The sequence below is a fragment of the Seriola aureovittata genome, chromosome 24 (assembly GCF_021018895.1).
Source record: "Seriola aureovittata isolate HTS-2021-v1 ecotype China chromosome 24, ASM2101889v1, whole genome shotgun sequence".
NCBI classification, from domain to species: domain Eukaryota; kingdom Metazoa; phylum Chordata; class Actinopteri; order Carangiformes; family Carangidae; genus Seriola; species Seriola aureovittata.
The window spans coordinates 9735358-9751390 of NC_079387.1; the positions used below are offsets into that span (position 1 = coordinate 9735358).

The window sequence follows — 16033 nt, forward strand, 5'->3', positions numbered from 1 at the left end:
ATGAAATATTGCTCAAGTAGAAGTAAAAAGTACTCATCTGAAAATGTACTCAAGTAAAAGTAAAAAGTAGTTCATTTGAAATGTACTTTAAGTAAAAGTTACTTTGTGTGGGGTGTGAGGGCCGACTCGATCCACAGCTCACACACACACACAGCAAGAAGGATGCAGATCCTACCTAGTTCACAGGAGCTTTGCTTCCCTCTTTAATGCCGTCAAAACATCCGTCTTCTCCTCCTAAATTAAATTTCAAGTCCACAGGCTGCTTCGTGCCGATTTAGCCTTAGCTCAAGCTAACCGAGCATGTTTATACAGAGCAGAGAGCTAGCTAACCGCACAGGCTAAAGCTAACGGCTAATCGCGGTTAGCGTTAACGGTCCGTTTTATACTGTAGAACTTAATCACAGTTTTCAAAAACACTCTTATGCTCATAGTTACCTCGCGGATAGTCACAAAGTTCTTCACGTCAGGTAAACTGGTCGTTTCCCCACAAAAATAAAAAACTCTGGTCCACCAAATCACTCCAGCACGGACTCGGTCAAGGTAACTCGCTCTGCTCACCTCAAACAAACTTTTCGCTAAGTCCCGCCCCCTCACCTACATACTGTTTTACGATTGGCCAGAGTTACTGGAGCTATACACCTGCCAATACTGTCAAAGAAATGAATGATTGACAACTCACAAAACAAGTAATAATACATATCTCACAAACACTATGAAATGGCATAACTTATACTGAACAGATCACTTATTTTGCATTTTTAACTTGCTCTGCATTTTAACCATATTTATGATTTTTTACCACTTCAATACATAATGAACTTTTATGAATTATGAATATTTATCATCAAAATAAATCAGTCGTTTTAGCAAGGGCTACACTAGCTTGTCCGCGCGCGCCAACTATGTTCACGCGCCAGTGCTAATCACATCATTGTTTGTCACTGTTGGTTCTGGCCATTGGTTTACTGTCTATGGTTCTGGCGCGTATTTTCCCCCTATAGCTTGAATTGTTATTTTTACTCAGTAACGGATAGGATTTATAAAGTAACTAAGTACAATACTTGAGTCAAAACGTACTCAAGTAAAATACAAAATACCGATTTTAAATTGTACTTAAAAAATACAAAATACACAAAAAAAAGTATTCGATACAGTAATGTGAGTAAATGTATTTAGTTACTGTCCACCTCTGTGTTTAATGCATCAATTTGCACATATGTGTTTCACAAAGAAATCTTTTTATTACTTGTATAAATATTTTCTATACAAAATCACATCTCATCGCTCCATTTAGCACATGAAGGCATTATAAAATTTGATATACAAAATTTTACACCAACCACATACAGTACTTCATTTGGAGTGTTGGTTACATTTAATAGAATATACGAAACTGAATCTATTAAAAGATGAACACTGAAAAGGTGTAAGGCAAGCAGAGGATTGGCACAAGGCGTACGATGAGACTCACAAAGTCAATCAACTTGTAATCCCGTTTATCCCTAACATATTTATTAGATGAGAAATCTGAATCCTGAACAGACTCACTCCCTTTGTTAAGTATTGCTCATGTTTGTATTATAGCTTCCATGTAAAAGTATAAAATATGGCTATTTGGCAAGGACTGTGGATGTCAGAGGAGTTGATTGAGGTCTTTATTTTTCTGTGCTTGGCAAAGTGCTACATCACCTGATCAGCTCTAGTGTTTATTGTATTTATTGCTAATGTCTTCAGAGTCACTGATGTCACTGAGGGAGCAGAGGCTGCTCTTCAGGGTGCTTCCCGTCCCGGCTTCAGTCAGACCTGCTGGGAACGGGACAGCTGCTTTACACGTAGGACAAGTCTACAATACAGTCACCATCATTATACTCCCAACATATTTTCCTCACAGACATCACAAAGGGCACTGACCTGATTTGGGAGCCTTTCCTGTGGAGGTTCCCCACACGCTGGTGCTGGGTGAGTCCAGACTCTTCCTCAGCGATCCAGAGCCGTGAGCTGGTTTAGACATTTCCTGTCTGTCCTCTAAGGAGGAGACCATCCACTCACTGCTCTCCTCTAGATCTGTGCACTGTCACCATGAAGAGAAACAATATTCACTGATTTTAACGTTCAGTAAAACCTGCTCGAGGCTAACACTGCTCGTTTTACAACATAATAATGTCAGTGAACCAGAGCTCTGCACTGAGGTCCCATCATCTCACCGTCAGATCCTGCACCTCATCTTTACGCTCTGGTAAGATGCTGACGCCCCCTGCTGGTTTCTTCACTGCTCTGTCTGCAAACTGCTCCATTTTTCTGGCCAGGACGTTGATTTTGTTCTCTACAAAAAACAGGCAATTCATAAAATATATTAATGTGGTTTGATTAGTTCCGTTTCCATTTCTACATAATATAATAAAAACTTGTTGTTGTGATGATTTTCTCAGATTTCATATGGTAATTTTCATAGACTAAACACCATGTTAACAAACAAAAATATAAAACACAATAAGGACAAAACAAAAAAAAAAAACATTCCTCAAATTGTGTTATAAAAGGCGGCAGAACCTAAAAATCGAATGACATACTTTTTTTTTTTTTAAGTATATTTTTTGGGCTTTTTATGCCTTTAATGGACAGTATAGTGGAGAGTGACAGGAAACGGGGAGGCAGAGAGAGGGGGAATGACATGCAGTGAAAGGCCGTCCGATGTGGGATTCGAACCGTGGCCGACTGCAGCCTCTACACATGGGGCGCCTGCTTAGACCACTACGCTACACAACACCCCACATGCTGACATACTTTCTGACTCACTATACCACTTCAGTATGAACTGATCTGCCATTTTTGTTGTTTTGAGTCTCCATAAAAAACACAAAACACCAACAAAAAAAACCTGGACTCAGTCAAGACTGAAGAACAAATGAAAATCTAACATCTACTAACATCAATTTTCAGTATTTAGTAATAAGGATGAACATATTTCAATGTTTGGTGTGAGTTGGCCATTTTGAAAACTTACCTTTACCAAAGTTTCTCTTATCCACGTTGCCGTTCTGGTCTCTGTAACCCTGGAGCTGCTTGGGGTCAATCTCCTCTAGCTCGCTGACCTCGGACCACTCGTCCTCGTCGCTCTCCATCTTTGATACTGCTGTCTTGGTCACAACACCCACTGACCCCCAGGACTGCTGGGGGTTGGAGGAGAACGACTGCCTGACGGCGGCCTGCCTGGCCTGGACCGGACTGGCTTTGCTGGCTCTGATTTGGACTGGGGTCGCCTGGTTTAGTCTGGGCTGTGGTGATTTGCCCCTCTGGTGTTTCGGGGGCTGTTCCTCCTCCATGTCTGTGTCCTCTTCTTTAGATTCCTCATCTGAACTGAAAGGAGGAGTCCTCAAGAATCACAGAAATGAGCTTTTAGCTTATCTGAAACATTAAGCGTTCTACTACAAAACAATTTAATTTAACACAAAGTTCTTGTCTTTACCTGGTTGTGAAGGTCCTCACAGCGGATTTGGTGTTGGGTGTAGATGTCTTGGGTTGGGTGGTGCTCTTGTTCCTCGGGGCTGGCTGGGGGGTCTTGGACTGTTTGACTGCAGGTCTGGACGTCACCTGGGTGGCTCTGGAGGGAAGGCTACTGGACCGAGGCCGGATCTGCAGAACTACACACACACAAAAACAGATAATGCAATTAGCTGATCAGTCGCAGAGTGTGTCAGAGCTTAAATCTGCTTAGACGGCGGCAAACACGCTTCCACAGATTAGACTGGTAGTATTGGATGTACACACACTGAAAACCAATTACTACAAATTAGGCAAAACTAAAGTAAACTCAATCATAATAAGCCATGAATGCGAGAGTGAGCAACGGTGATTTAGCTGAAATGAACTTAATTCACAGTGTAGTGCAGCTTGCTTCTTTTTGGTCTATGGGCTGAATGACAATATAAACAGATGATGTCATGTGCCAAGAGGCGTTTTGATGACTCAGTCCTGGGAAGCACCTTGAACTGAGTGTCTGGATCTGGCCTGTGACTCAGCAGCAGGGTCGCTGCCTCTCCTCTGACCGCCCAGCTTCTGCTCCACAGTTCCGGCGATGTCCTCTCGATGGCGCCAGTAGTCCGGCATCCCCTTCGCTATGCTCTCCCGCTTCGAGTGCACCCTGGCCATGATGGAAGTGAGCTCCTTGTTCTTCAGACCACTCTGATCCTGAGAAGAAGCAGAGGGAATAAAATCTAGTTTCTAGGGTTGTACAGAGGCAGAGAAAGGGATGACATATATCTAAGTAGAGAGAATGTTTCTTATAGATCGTATGTTGTATAAAGTGTGTAAGAACGTACAGACTTGATCCCCAGGTTCTCCAGCTTCTTAATAACAGCCAGCTCCAGCTCTGGTCGCATCTCTTTCTTGATGTTGGGGTTCCTTTTCAGAGCGCTGGTGGTCACCCTCTGCTTCTCCGCTGCAGGCTCAGGCTTCTTCTCCACTGGTCTTCTCTCGGAGATGCTCGAGTCTGCAAAAAGAAATCTCCCTCAGTCTCGTGTTGAGAGTCATGCTCCAGTCACAGGCGGTGGAGTCATATGTACAAAAGATAAAAATGAGCATGCATTCGGCAGTTTTCACAGCAAGCTCCATGCCACAGGTTCAGTCGGGGAGATGGACGTGACCGCCATGGGGAAAGGCATGAGAGGAAAAACGTCTGCACGTTTACCTGCCACAAACAAGGCGACAGATGGACGTAATGATTGTATAACTGACATGAGCTGGCTTTTTCCACAAAGCTTCCTTGTGATAAGATGATCTCGAATGCCTTTCATGTCAGTGTGGAGTAAGATGATCTCAGTCTCGAAACACAAAGAGCTGCCCAGAGCAGACTGATGCATCCATGCAGGTAGCATGCAGTCGACCTTGCTTTAATTGTCCGTTTTACCTTTCTCCTCTTCTGACAGCTCCTGTATGGGATCCAGGTTAAGAGCAAAGACTGGCTCCTCTAATTGGACAGCACACGAGGTCAAAGGTCATTGGAAGTCAGACAAAACAGGCGTTAACAGAGCGGGAATGTGGTAACAGTACTGCTCCCTGAAACAGCATAATGTAAATCCTTCATGCAGGTAAAAGCCCATGCTCAGCCTCTCAGTGACAGTGACAGTGTTTTCATTGGTTTCTACAAAACTTACCAAGTACGACTCTCTTTGGTTTAGGCTCTGGAGCTGCTGCACTGACTGAAACACAGAGAACAGGATGAACACATCAGGATCACACATGCAGTTTCCTTCAGTGATACATTTTTATGATGAAAAAAGGAGGGAAACGAATCCATACCTGGTACTTCCACTACTCTGATGGGCGGATTTGAGGAAATATTCCTTATCTGTAAATTGAAAAAATTAACACTTATTATACCTCGTGATCAAACATGAAAAATAATTTATTTCCTGAATATATAAGCCCAGATTTATAAGTCTTAAGATTCTCATGAAGCTAAACCCCATCCATTTTTTATTGATATTAACAGTCTGTTTTCCATATTGGTACTGATACTAAAACCTTAACTTTGACCTGATTCTTGATGATACTTTTTTCTATATCAATCTGTTAAAATCCATTTCAGCAAAAAAAAATTACAATACACTTCATAGTACAAATGATTAGTTGGTTTTATTTTTAAGCTCTGCCTCTTTACACACTCAAACGTGTCAGTGTGTCTACGTCTGATACGCAGCCCTGATCAGAGCTGTATTAAGTCAATGCTAATGCTAACCCAACATTTGCTCCTCCAAATTAAAAGCACTCTGGTATTTACACGATCCCTCTGAGTGTAAATTGAATTACCTCATAACTCCTACTCATTGGACATCCCCAGACTATGACAGTGTACAGATAATTTCAGCCTGTATGGACATTTCCATTATCTCCATTGCTATGTACACCGGAGGTACAGCATATCTAATGTTTGCTTATATGTCAGTGGCTGTTTTGGGGTGGGGGCTTCTGACCTGTGTGACGCCGCCCCCCCCGTAGACTGTTTCAGCTTTCAGCCACTTATCTAAAAACATGGAGATATTCCAGGAAAACAGCTGCACTGCGGCTCCTGTTAGATGTACAGTCCCATCATATCTCAGTCCAGCTCAATCTGAGCCCGTGAAGCAAATACAGGATATCCTGAACAAGGGCCGACCCTCCGCCTCACTTCCTCTGGCGACATAATCGCAGTGGGCGGTGAGGACTGTGTGAGTGGTGAGCGAGTATTAACCTGCTCCCTCTGAGCCTTGATGGTTTGCTCCTTCTCATGCAGCCGCCTCCCCAGCTCCTGCTGCAGCCTCTGGCTCAGCTCCTGGTGCTCGGACACGGACGACTGCATTCTGCTCAGCTCGTTCAGCAGCTGGAAAACAATAAGAGGAGAATATATGTTCTACCAAAAGCTTGTTAAATGGTTCACATATAGGTGCTTAAATGATATAATTAGGACTTCACCATACCTGATTCTTCTCAGTCTCATGTTGAGCCTTAATTTCGTAAAGCCTGGATTCCCACTTTTTATCCTAGAAAAGAATATTTGGGGCATTTTAGGGGATGAAATCATTTGTAGGTTGTAAAATATGATCTTCCTCCTACACTGACCTGTTTCTTCATCTGGTGTTCCAGCTTCTGGATGGCTTGTATCTGCATCTCTTTGTAGATGTCCAGGTCTCTTTCAGGCTGTGACTGAACAGGGCTGGGGGATTTTTCATGCTTGGAGGTCTGATTCTGATTTGCTTCCTATGAATGAAAATACATGTGAAACTAGTGTTAATAAGAGATATCCTGAAGACAACATGAAGCTACTGAAGGGATTATCCAAGTATCCTTTTCCTACATTGAGAGCATGAATGTTTCGGGTGTACAGAAACTCCATCTCTCTGCGCATGCCGTCCCTGCTGTCTTCTATCTTCCTCTCCATGCGAGCCATCTCCTCGGCCTTAAAGCGGTGCAGTTCTCTGAGCAGGTCTTTGTGCATGGACTGCTGCTCTTTTTCCTGGGATTACACACAGAGACGAGCGTCATTAGTCACAACTCACTGGCATAGAAGCAGAAACTTAAATGGGCTCACTCAGACTCAACTTCACACACGATGGGATGGACCATATCAATCCCAATCGCTATGGTTACATGCATAAAAGGCAGGAAAATCAATTTGAAGTATAAAAATTGAATCTAAAAAGCGAGTCATCATGCGGCCTGTGTAATGCAAACAATAAACAGTGGCTGCTTCTTTTAATGCGAGATGAAAGCTCTGCTGTTGAAGAGCTGCTCTGTCAAATAGGCCAATTTATTTTTCATCTCATAAGTTTACGCCACCTCAGCACCAGATAATGTTCCTCTCTCTTCATGAGTGGTTGTTATTAGATGTTAGAAGGTCATATTAATTGGAACCATGTGTTTCCATTGTTATCTAGATTTATAAGAAATCGTGTAAAAGCTTTGACGTTAACAAAGAAAACAGATTTGCAGGAGAAAGCGTTTTTAAGTGACTCGCTGTCAGTGCAGCAGGAAGCAGAGCTTGCTCCTGCGACAGTGTTCTGGTTTTCCTACCTGAGCTGTTTTGGCTTGCAAGGTCTGTTGCTGTTGAACGATCTGCTCCTTCAGGCTGCTGATCTCCAGTTTGAGGCTTTCAATCTGAGATTTCTTTTCACTGTCTGACCGCAACTCTGGAAGGAAGTAAAACAAGGGGGAAAAAAAATGATAATGCATGTATTCTGCTCTATTGCTATACATGCTCTATTCCTAAATTGTCATCTTCCTGTTTGCCATTTCGTCCAGTGCTAGAAATCTATCTGACTCCTACCTTTTCTACGTTTTATCACAATCTTTTTCTCTCTCTCTCTCTGTCCTTCTCCTAAACTGCTCAGCAAACCTTTATGAGCGTCTGACTTACGGATCTCAAACTCATCAGGGTGACGGCGCTGCATGTGATTCTGGAGAAAGGAGGAATTGAGGAAGGATTTATCACATTGTGGACACTAAAAGAAACAAACACACGAAAAACAGATATTAATAAAAACATGTTGTGCATTTTTGAGAAAGAGAGCAAATCTCTACAAAATAGACTCCCAGTACTGAAGAAACAGGAGAATGTAAGCATAGTTTAGATGAACTGAGGCATGAGGGAGATCACTGAGTGTCTATTATATAGGGAGATGTGAATGAGTGAATGAGGTTTGAAGCACAACATAAAGACGCTGAGTTCAGGGCATGTGTTTTCAAACAGATGGATAGCGTGAGTGATGCTGATTTGCTCCCTGCTGCAGGCGTCACCACACTCCAGCTCACTAACACTTAACAACGAGAGGAGATGCTGCCTCTGCTCCACACACACACTCACACACATGTACTCACACATCATACGCTACATTTAAGTCTGCTGCTCATGACTTCATTCAACGTTAAACCTGCTGCCACTGATATCTCGTCGCACCAGATGGTAGCAAAGATTCAAAGGCAGCCACATGACACTGAGACGTGAGGCTCTGCTGAGCAGGTCTTTATGATGCAGTTACACTGTTACTGGTTTGGAATAACTGTGGAAATTAAATTAGTCTTCAAAGAGAGCGCTGCCTGTGTGTTTCTCTTTAGTGCTTGTGGACATTTGCTGTGACAAACAACAAATGCCAAAAGTCTGCGAGGGATACACAAACACATGGCCTCTCTATCAATTATTGAGCCACCTCTGTTAGCTGAGCTGGTAGCGCACACCTAGCAACCACATGCTGTCATGACACACTATATCCGTTGCCTTGGCAACAGCTTGCCCAGGTCAGCGGCAGCCGTACACTCAAAGAACACAGGGAGATTTTTGATGTGTGCTATAAATAACCTGAAGGCAACACAACTACGCTGCCCAACAAAGACATCAGATAAAGTCACAGTACCTAATAAATACAATATTTAACAACACAGTCAAAGGACAAAATGCTGTACAAGTACATGTTTATATGAAAGTGGGAGTCAGACAGTCATGTTGATTACTGCTCTTGTCACCCTTTTGTAAATGGATTAAGAAAACTAATTGCAACCAGATGACACCATCTGCTCTCCAGCTCTAAATCCTATTCTTCCAGTCTGGAAACAAAGCTTATTATAACCATACCACGACAACTCAGCCATGGCAGGTTTCGTAGAACATAGTACTCGTTTCTCCTTCATCTATGTCCCTTTTTTTCTCTCCAAACACTGGTCTGAAATGCACAAAGCGGGAGCTGTGAATAGATCTTGGGAACAATGACAGAGCTGAGGCTCGGAGGAGGAGGAGTGAAGGGGGTGGGGGTGATGGAGCTAGCTGTCTGCTTGCCATACATGTGTGAAATGCAAATGGTGACCAATACCCCCCCAGAGAGTGAGCGTTTAGCATGTCAGCAGTACCTTCTGGCTACTGATGAGTCGGGGCGCCAGCAAGGACTGTTGGGTGCGAATAACCTTCTTCCTCTGCTTGAGCTCTGTGGTCAGCGTCTTCACCTTCTCCTCCTGCTTGTTCTGCTGATCCAGCAGCTGCTCGCGCTCACTGCCGGCAGCCGCCAGCCTCTCCTCCGCCGCTTGCAGGTTGTGGGTGAGGAATTCCTGGCAGTGCAGCAGCCACTCCACTGTGAGCTGGGCCAGCCGTAAGAGCTTGACCAGAGCCGGGTCCACGGGGCTCTGGCACCGCTGGCATCGTTCCCCATCCAAGCTGCAGAATGTCACTGTGCCGATGTGCTCCTGAAGGGTGTCCACGTCCAGCTGGCTCAACACAAGGTCTATGTCCACGGCGTTAATCCGCCGCCAGTCCACGCTTTCCCTGCGCGGGCGGAACTTGAAGGGGAGAACAGTGGAGGCTCCGCTGGATGGAGTCATGCCTGGTGCGGGTACAGAGTGGCCGTTTACAGAGTGCTGGCTGAGCGGGGAATTCAACAGGGACGGGATCCCTGCTGATGAGTGGGTCCCTTGGGTGTCACTTGTGTAGGGGTAGTAGACTCCGGCGTGAAATGGCTGTATCAAAGACAAAAGAGAGATTATAAACCCTGATTTAAAAAGAGATACACAATGCAAAGGTGAACAATTCACACTAGCATCCACACACAATCACAGGAAGAGAGAGTGAAAGAAAAAAAAAAGGCATCATTTGCTGCAGCGAGGTAAAACAGCAGAGCACAGATTCCACCACTGCTGATTCAATCTACCTTTAATGCAGATGCTGACCTGATGCAGCCGTGCTCTCCTTACCATCTTCGACTGATTCTGCCTTCACGGGGAGAAGGGGAAATCGAAGACCCGTCGTTTCTCTCCGGTTCCGCCCCCCTTTGCAGGCAACTCAACGCGACAACGCCGAGGCTGGGCGTCCGCCACGTTACCATGGAGACACAGACGAGCGTCCCTGGGGAGAGAAATGTTATGAAAACACCGAGAGCAATCAGCTCCATGTTTCCCTACAGTGTGTGGAAGGTGAGCCGTGTCTTATGGGAATGACAGCGATGCATTTTAAAGCTTTTATGAACAAACACCCCCCCCCCCCTCTCTCTCTCTACATCTAACGTATCTGCAAATTGAACACGAAGAAAATGGTTTCCTTGCTAACAGGACAAACGGCTCAACGGCTGGCATCACGTTTCCGAAACAATCATTTCATGCTGGGGCAGGCTTCTTTTTTTATTATCCCCTTGCTTTGAACTCAACCCAAACAATGGCCACACATGCTTGAACTTGTCTGAGAAATGTTTCAGATCTCTATCTAGGACTTAACTCTACTTTTAAGGACAAAACATTTCATAAAACATGCAGCTATTCGTGAAGTCTCAGCTCACGCGCTTATAACGGCTCACGTCTTTCGCCCGGCTACGTTAGCTAACGGACATTTTTCTTTTTTAGTCAACGTGTTGGGCAAAACTTAAAAAAACAACGTACAGCATTATTGTACACCACCAACAATTGTGATTAATTAAATGTTTACTTTTACACTACACTACTCCATTACAGCAACTCACCGTGGTGTTTGTGTTATTAATTTATAGTTTCCTGACGACGGCACCCCGGGCGATTTGAGGGTAACTTAGCTGCTTGTCTCCACATTCCTGAATCCCTGCTCAAAGAAAAAAAAAAAAAAGAGCGAACCGCCATTAAGCTAACAACAAAAAACACTAAACTTCCGGTTCATACCTTCAAAGTAAAACATTCATGACTAATTAGTTTGAATGGAATAACAGCCTCTGTGACAGTATAAACTACATTTCTTTTAAGGAAGAGCCATTTTAGCACCATTAAGATCTACAGCTGAAAATTAAGACTTCCACACAAGTTGTAGAATATAAATACAGACTGTAAATACATGGATATTTATAAAGAAATATCCTTTTCACAGCTTATTTCATAGCTGTGTAACTGTCGTCTGACATACACGTTTTAAAATAGGCTGCTATACAGTCGCAGTGGTTTTCCATATCCTTACATCATTCAAATCTGTCATTTGACATTTTATAAATAATATATGCCTCATCTATTTCACTCCCTTTTAAGCTGCTTTTTTTAATCTACTGTTCAATCGAATTAGTTCGTCATATTTGAAATAAGAGTGGCCTCAAATGCTAATAAACCGCTCATATGCTTGAGAACCAACGCCAGCCTTCTATTATTCTGAAAGGGCAATCTCTTAATTTCCGGTGTTATTCTGGTGAATGGACGCAGCTCGGAGTGAGAAGGGGGGAAGGGAGCAGCAGTCCGCTGAGCTTTAAAATGGGGAGTCTGAAAACAGGGATGAGGGAGTCGGGGGTTGTGGGCGGTCCCTGCTCCATCTGAAAGCAATAGAATAAAACATGATTAAAACTTTTGAAGATGATAAACAGCTTGAAATACTGAAACAACCATCAATGCAGCTTCAGGGATGCAAGTGGATTTCCAAAACCTCCAAAACTTTTCGACATAATACAGTCGATGTGCTGCAACATGGGCTCCACCCTGTGGTCGAGTGAGCATCAGACTCAATAACCTGCTGGTGAAGGTGACTTTTTCCTATTTGTAAAATCAGTCTTGTTATTTAAAATAAATAAATTAACCCCCACCTGACCCCTGTGGTGATGACACACTGCTTTAAAAAAGGCAGTATTCAGATCCTATACTTAAGAAAAGCACCAGCTGTGCTGCCTGCTTGTCACGCAGCTTTTAAAAGTGGTATGTTATTATGCAAATTTACTTTATATACAGTTTAGTAGTTTAGTTTAGTTCCCAACGTAGGATCAGGCCCCTCCAAAGAGTCATAAGATAAATAAGATAAGGGGTTTTATATCCATATTCTTTTTTTCCCCCTCAAATCTATATTTTTTGTGAAATATTGGATGAATTTTTCCTCTTTGAGCCTCAAGCAGTTACTTAAGCGAAAGCATCTGAGAAGTTCAGAAGGAAATCACTCTTTGGTGGCACTGCTAACAGCACCCCCCAACTAGACCCCGCTTTTATTAATAAGCAATCACAAGCCAAAAAGGTTGGAAACCGCTGCAACTATACACAGCTTGGGCTGTATTTCATAAGTTCATGATACGCTTTTAAAAAAAATATATAAAATCTGAAAAGTAACCACTTCTGTCAGATACACGTAGTGGAATAAAAAGTACAAGTAATTGTCCTTCAGTACAATATTGGAGTAAATGTATTTAGTTATTCTCCTCCACTGACAAATGGACTCAAATTATATTTAAAAGCATTAAAGTGGAGTTGGAATCAAGACTTACAGCTCTGGGAGTGGGCAGAAAACAGCAGGGTAGATGGATCCAGGTTTAGAAGTTATAGTTGTTCTTGCAGGAATCTGGAAAGACTCAAGTCTAAAGTCAAGAAAATCAGCTGACAAAAGATACACGAACGGAGCAGCTGAACTTAACATCTGTGCTGCAGCCACATGTCGTGGTGTGTGCGGTAGATTTCCATAACTGTGCCGGTCGCCCTGACATGTGCATTACTTCACCAGCAGAGGTCAGTACAGATCTGATCTCAGCTCTGCCGGTCCCGTGGCCTCACTGTGGAGGAGTGATGGCGAGTCTTCCCTCTGTCAGAGGAGATGCTGCCTACTGCTGCCGTGATGGAGAGCGGCTGCAGGAGGCGACACAGTTCCTGCTTTAATAAGGAGCAGAGCTCAGCAGGCAGGCTCCGCACATATGCACATACTTATACATGCACGTTCACTGCTCGAATTCAAGGATCAGTCTTAATATGTTCTTTGGGTGTTTCTTTTAAAGAGTGATTGAATGATTAAAACAAATTGAAACAAAGCTTGAAGCCAGGATGAGAGTGTTTTTTTCTTTTTTCACATGCTGTCAAGAAACACCCAGCACGGACACATCCCTTCATGTTGAACTCTCCATCAGAGTCCCACGGCAGGAAGAGGCCGCCTGTGTGCCATTTCCCCAGCCAGTCCCCAGACAGCTTCAGTCGAGTTCTGATAAATAGAGATTTTAATTCCTCCGGACAGGGCCTGTGACTGTGGGGATAGCCGGAGGCGAGCAGGGGAGACTCTTCACAGGCTGTGTCCGGGAAAAGACAGACAGCTCTCACCAGCCGCATCACAATAAGGCGATGAAGTTCAGTGGCGGGACAAGATGCTGATGCGGTTGTCCCCTTTTCTTAGATGTTCCTACGCTCTCTGTAGCCTCCATGCCAAAGTTATGAAGCTTACTTGAAAATGAAATCCACACTTGTGAAGAGTTTAGCAGAGGAAAAGACACTCATGCGGACAGCGCAGTTGCGGCGTTGCATTAGTCATGCAGTAAAAAGGAGCAGGGGTGTGTGGAGGAAGAGGAGCGGACCTCTTGAGATGAGTAAGCACAGCCCTACACTCAATTTACTGCTTGATTTATGAGTTCATTTCCTGCGCGAAGTTCTCAGCGGGGGTGAGGTGGTATATCTTTCCCACTATAGGTAGCAGTGGCTCCACTTCCCAATTCCCCATGAGACCCACTCTCACCACTCCGGGCCTTAGTGGGGCTATAAATAATGGCCGCTGTAACAAGTACACATTGAACACGGAGAGGAGAGGATGCCTAAACATCTTTATTCATGAAGGAGGTTCTTATCTACGCCTGCAGAGGACTAGATGGATTCAGACCGCTCTGCATCCTGAATAGCTGTGTACAGTTATTCTTACAGTATTCCTGCTCTCCGATAAGTTTCTTTAAGAATCGGATGATAGAGAAGTGAAAAGACCTTTACACAGGTGACTTTTCTGTCTGTGTGCACATGTGATTTATAATTCAAGGAGAGATGCATTCAAACACAGTGATTTTTCAAAACAGTTTAAGAAGATGCAACTTCAAAAAGGAGAGGTGCTGAGTGAAAGGTTGCCACAGCGACACATCCCATCACAGTAACAACAACTTTCTATAAAGTACTTGAGTGTTTCTGTCGCGGAAAAATACAGAAGATTTAAAATGTCAAAATTAAGACAAATCAAAGAAATAAGGTGAAATACAATAAACGTTGGTAGATGCATTTCCTCCTTATACATGTATTTACTGTTTCATAGTTAGAAAACTCTCGTCTTTTTCTTCCACAAGACCAAAACCGAGTAGCTCGACCACGTTCAGTCAATGTGCAAAATTGAGGACCTAGTTGAAAACAACCGACGTCATTGCTTCATATTTGTATTCAGCCTAGTGTCAGCTGCTTTCAGCTCTTTATCCGGTTCTCTCCTCCTCTCTGTGCTCACACACTAAGTATTTTAATACAGCCGAATTCCCAATAAAGCTGTTCTCATTGATCTGTTTTGCGGTTTCCGTTGTCAAGACGATGGAACAAGTTTGAAATAGTGACTGCACCAGACTCTGCTGCTAAAATCCTGATTTTATAACTGCGACGGCTGTGCTGTGATTTCGGCTGTATTTACACGCAAAATAACAACTCAGAGAAAGGAAATATTTAAACAATGTATATTCTCTTTTTTCTTCATTTTTTTTTTTAAAGGCATTTTAAATCTTCCATTAAAAAAAAAAAAAAAGTCTGACAGGCTGCAGTGTGACCAAAATCCAGACAAATGGAAGTGTCAGCGCAGCAAGAGCGCTCGCCACTGCCCGAAACATCTTGAAGCCGGGCGGCAATCTAGCCTGCAACTGCCCACCGGTTTTCATCTCAGACACTTTGTTGTCTATTTTCAACAAGGCAGCCGCAGGGGTCACAAGTGGTGAATCAGCCTTGTGGGAAGGAGAGATGAAAGAGCGCTGCAGTGGGGAGGGGAGAAAGAGAGAAGCATCTCACCGTTTCCTTTCATTGTCCCCTATGAACGTTGTGCAGGTCAGAAAAGGTACCAGCAGTAAAGAATTATATATAGCAGACAAATGACGAGGTTTGCACTGATTTTTTTTCTTATCCTCCCACTGAGCGAGGAGGCCTGGACTCCACAGGGCAAATCAGACACAGCAGCAGCGGCAGTGGATCCTTTGGAGGGAACACAGGTAATAGAGATCAAATATATGAAGAGAGTAATGTATGATGAGTGTGCTCATGGGTATAAAACTAAACTCAGACTTTACTGTAAGACAAACTCCTGCTTGTGTCTGCATCATTACCAAACTCTGCACATTTACTCTCTATCATCCGTTATATCCATAAATACAGAGTCAAAGTAACACTGGAACTTCCGGATTCTGTTCCACAAGAAAGAAATATTGAGGCTCTGACGGCTCGACGCACTGCAGCTTAAGAAAACACATGCAAATAGACAAAATACAAACACCCCTGCTGGAAACACTTCCATTGTGTTGTGATGCCATAATGCGCACCCTGAATGATGGGCACACAGAGAGGGCCTGTAAAGAGACCGACAGGGCCGGTAAAACCTTTATGGATCTTCTAATAGACGGCCATTGTGGTGGCCCACAAGGATTTGTCCCAGTATGCTGACGGCCAGTTCAGCACTGGTCCAAAGTTTAAAAAACCCACCTAAAAGCACCTCTACAGCTAGCTAATTAGCACATCGTGTCTTTATGAATTAGTGGTTTTAGTGGGAGTGGGGAGAAATATCTTTTTTCAAGTCATGTTGTTCGCTTAATATGAAGCTACAGTCAGTAGAAAA

The 16033-nt window shown here is 43.5% G+C and overlaps 1 protein-coding gene across 8 annotated transcripts; it reads right to left on the bottom strand.

Moving 5' to 3' along the window:
* Nucleotides 1-1219: 1219 nt before the first annotated feature.
* Nucleotides 1220-13230, bottom strand: dzip1 (DAZ interacting zinc finger protein 1). Of its 8 annotated transcripts, XM_056370955.1 has the most exons (20): nt 12705-13227; nt 10968-11771; nt 10186-10360; nt 9376-9975; nt 7892-7976; nt 7549-7664; nt 6833-6991; nt 6598-6735; nt 6456-6518; nt 6230-6358; nt 5299-5347; nt 5154-5198; nt 4907-4966; nt 4320-4489; nt 3984-4188; nt 3467-3641; nt 3005-3372; nt 2205-2323; nt 1912-2071; nt 1220-1806 (listed from the first exon to the last, which is right to left on the bottom strand). In XM_056370955.1, exons 3-20 carry the CDS (start codon nt 10210-10212, stop codon nt 1700-1702), a joined length of 2775 nt encoding a protein of 924 aa, XP_056226930.1. In that variant the 5' UTR covers nt 10213-10360; nt 10968-11771; nt 12705-13227; the 3' UTR covers nt 1220-1699. The 8 variants fall into 8 exon arrangements, with proteins under 8 accessions (XP_056226930.1, XP_056226932.1, XP_056226934.1 ...); XM_056370957.1 differs by having other exon boundaries at nt 3005-3357; nt 10968-13230; XM_056370959.1 differs by having other exon boundaries at nt 7892-7931; nt 10968-13227.
* Nucleotides 13231-16033: the final 2803 nt, after the last annotated feature.

Bases quoted from the DNA above. Each gene is read 5' to 3' on its own strand.
- dzip1 (XM_056370955.1), bottom strand. From the start codon at position 10,212: ATGGTAAGGAGAGCACGGCTGCATCAG. The intron at 6,359-6,455 runs GTATGGTGAAGT...ATTGTTTTCCAG, and splicing joins ATGAGACTGAGAAGAATCAG to CTGCTGAACGAGCTGAGCAG. The intron at 2,072-2,204 runs GTGAGATGATGG...TCATGGTGACAG, and splicing joins ATGAGGTGCAGGATCTGACG to TGCACAGATCTAGAGGAGAG.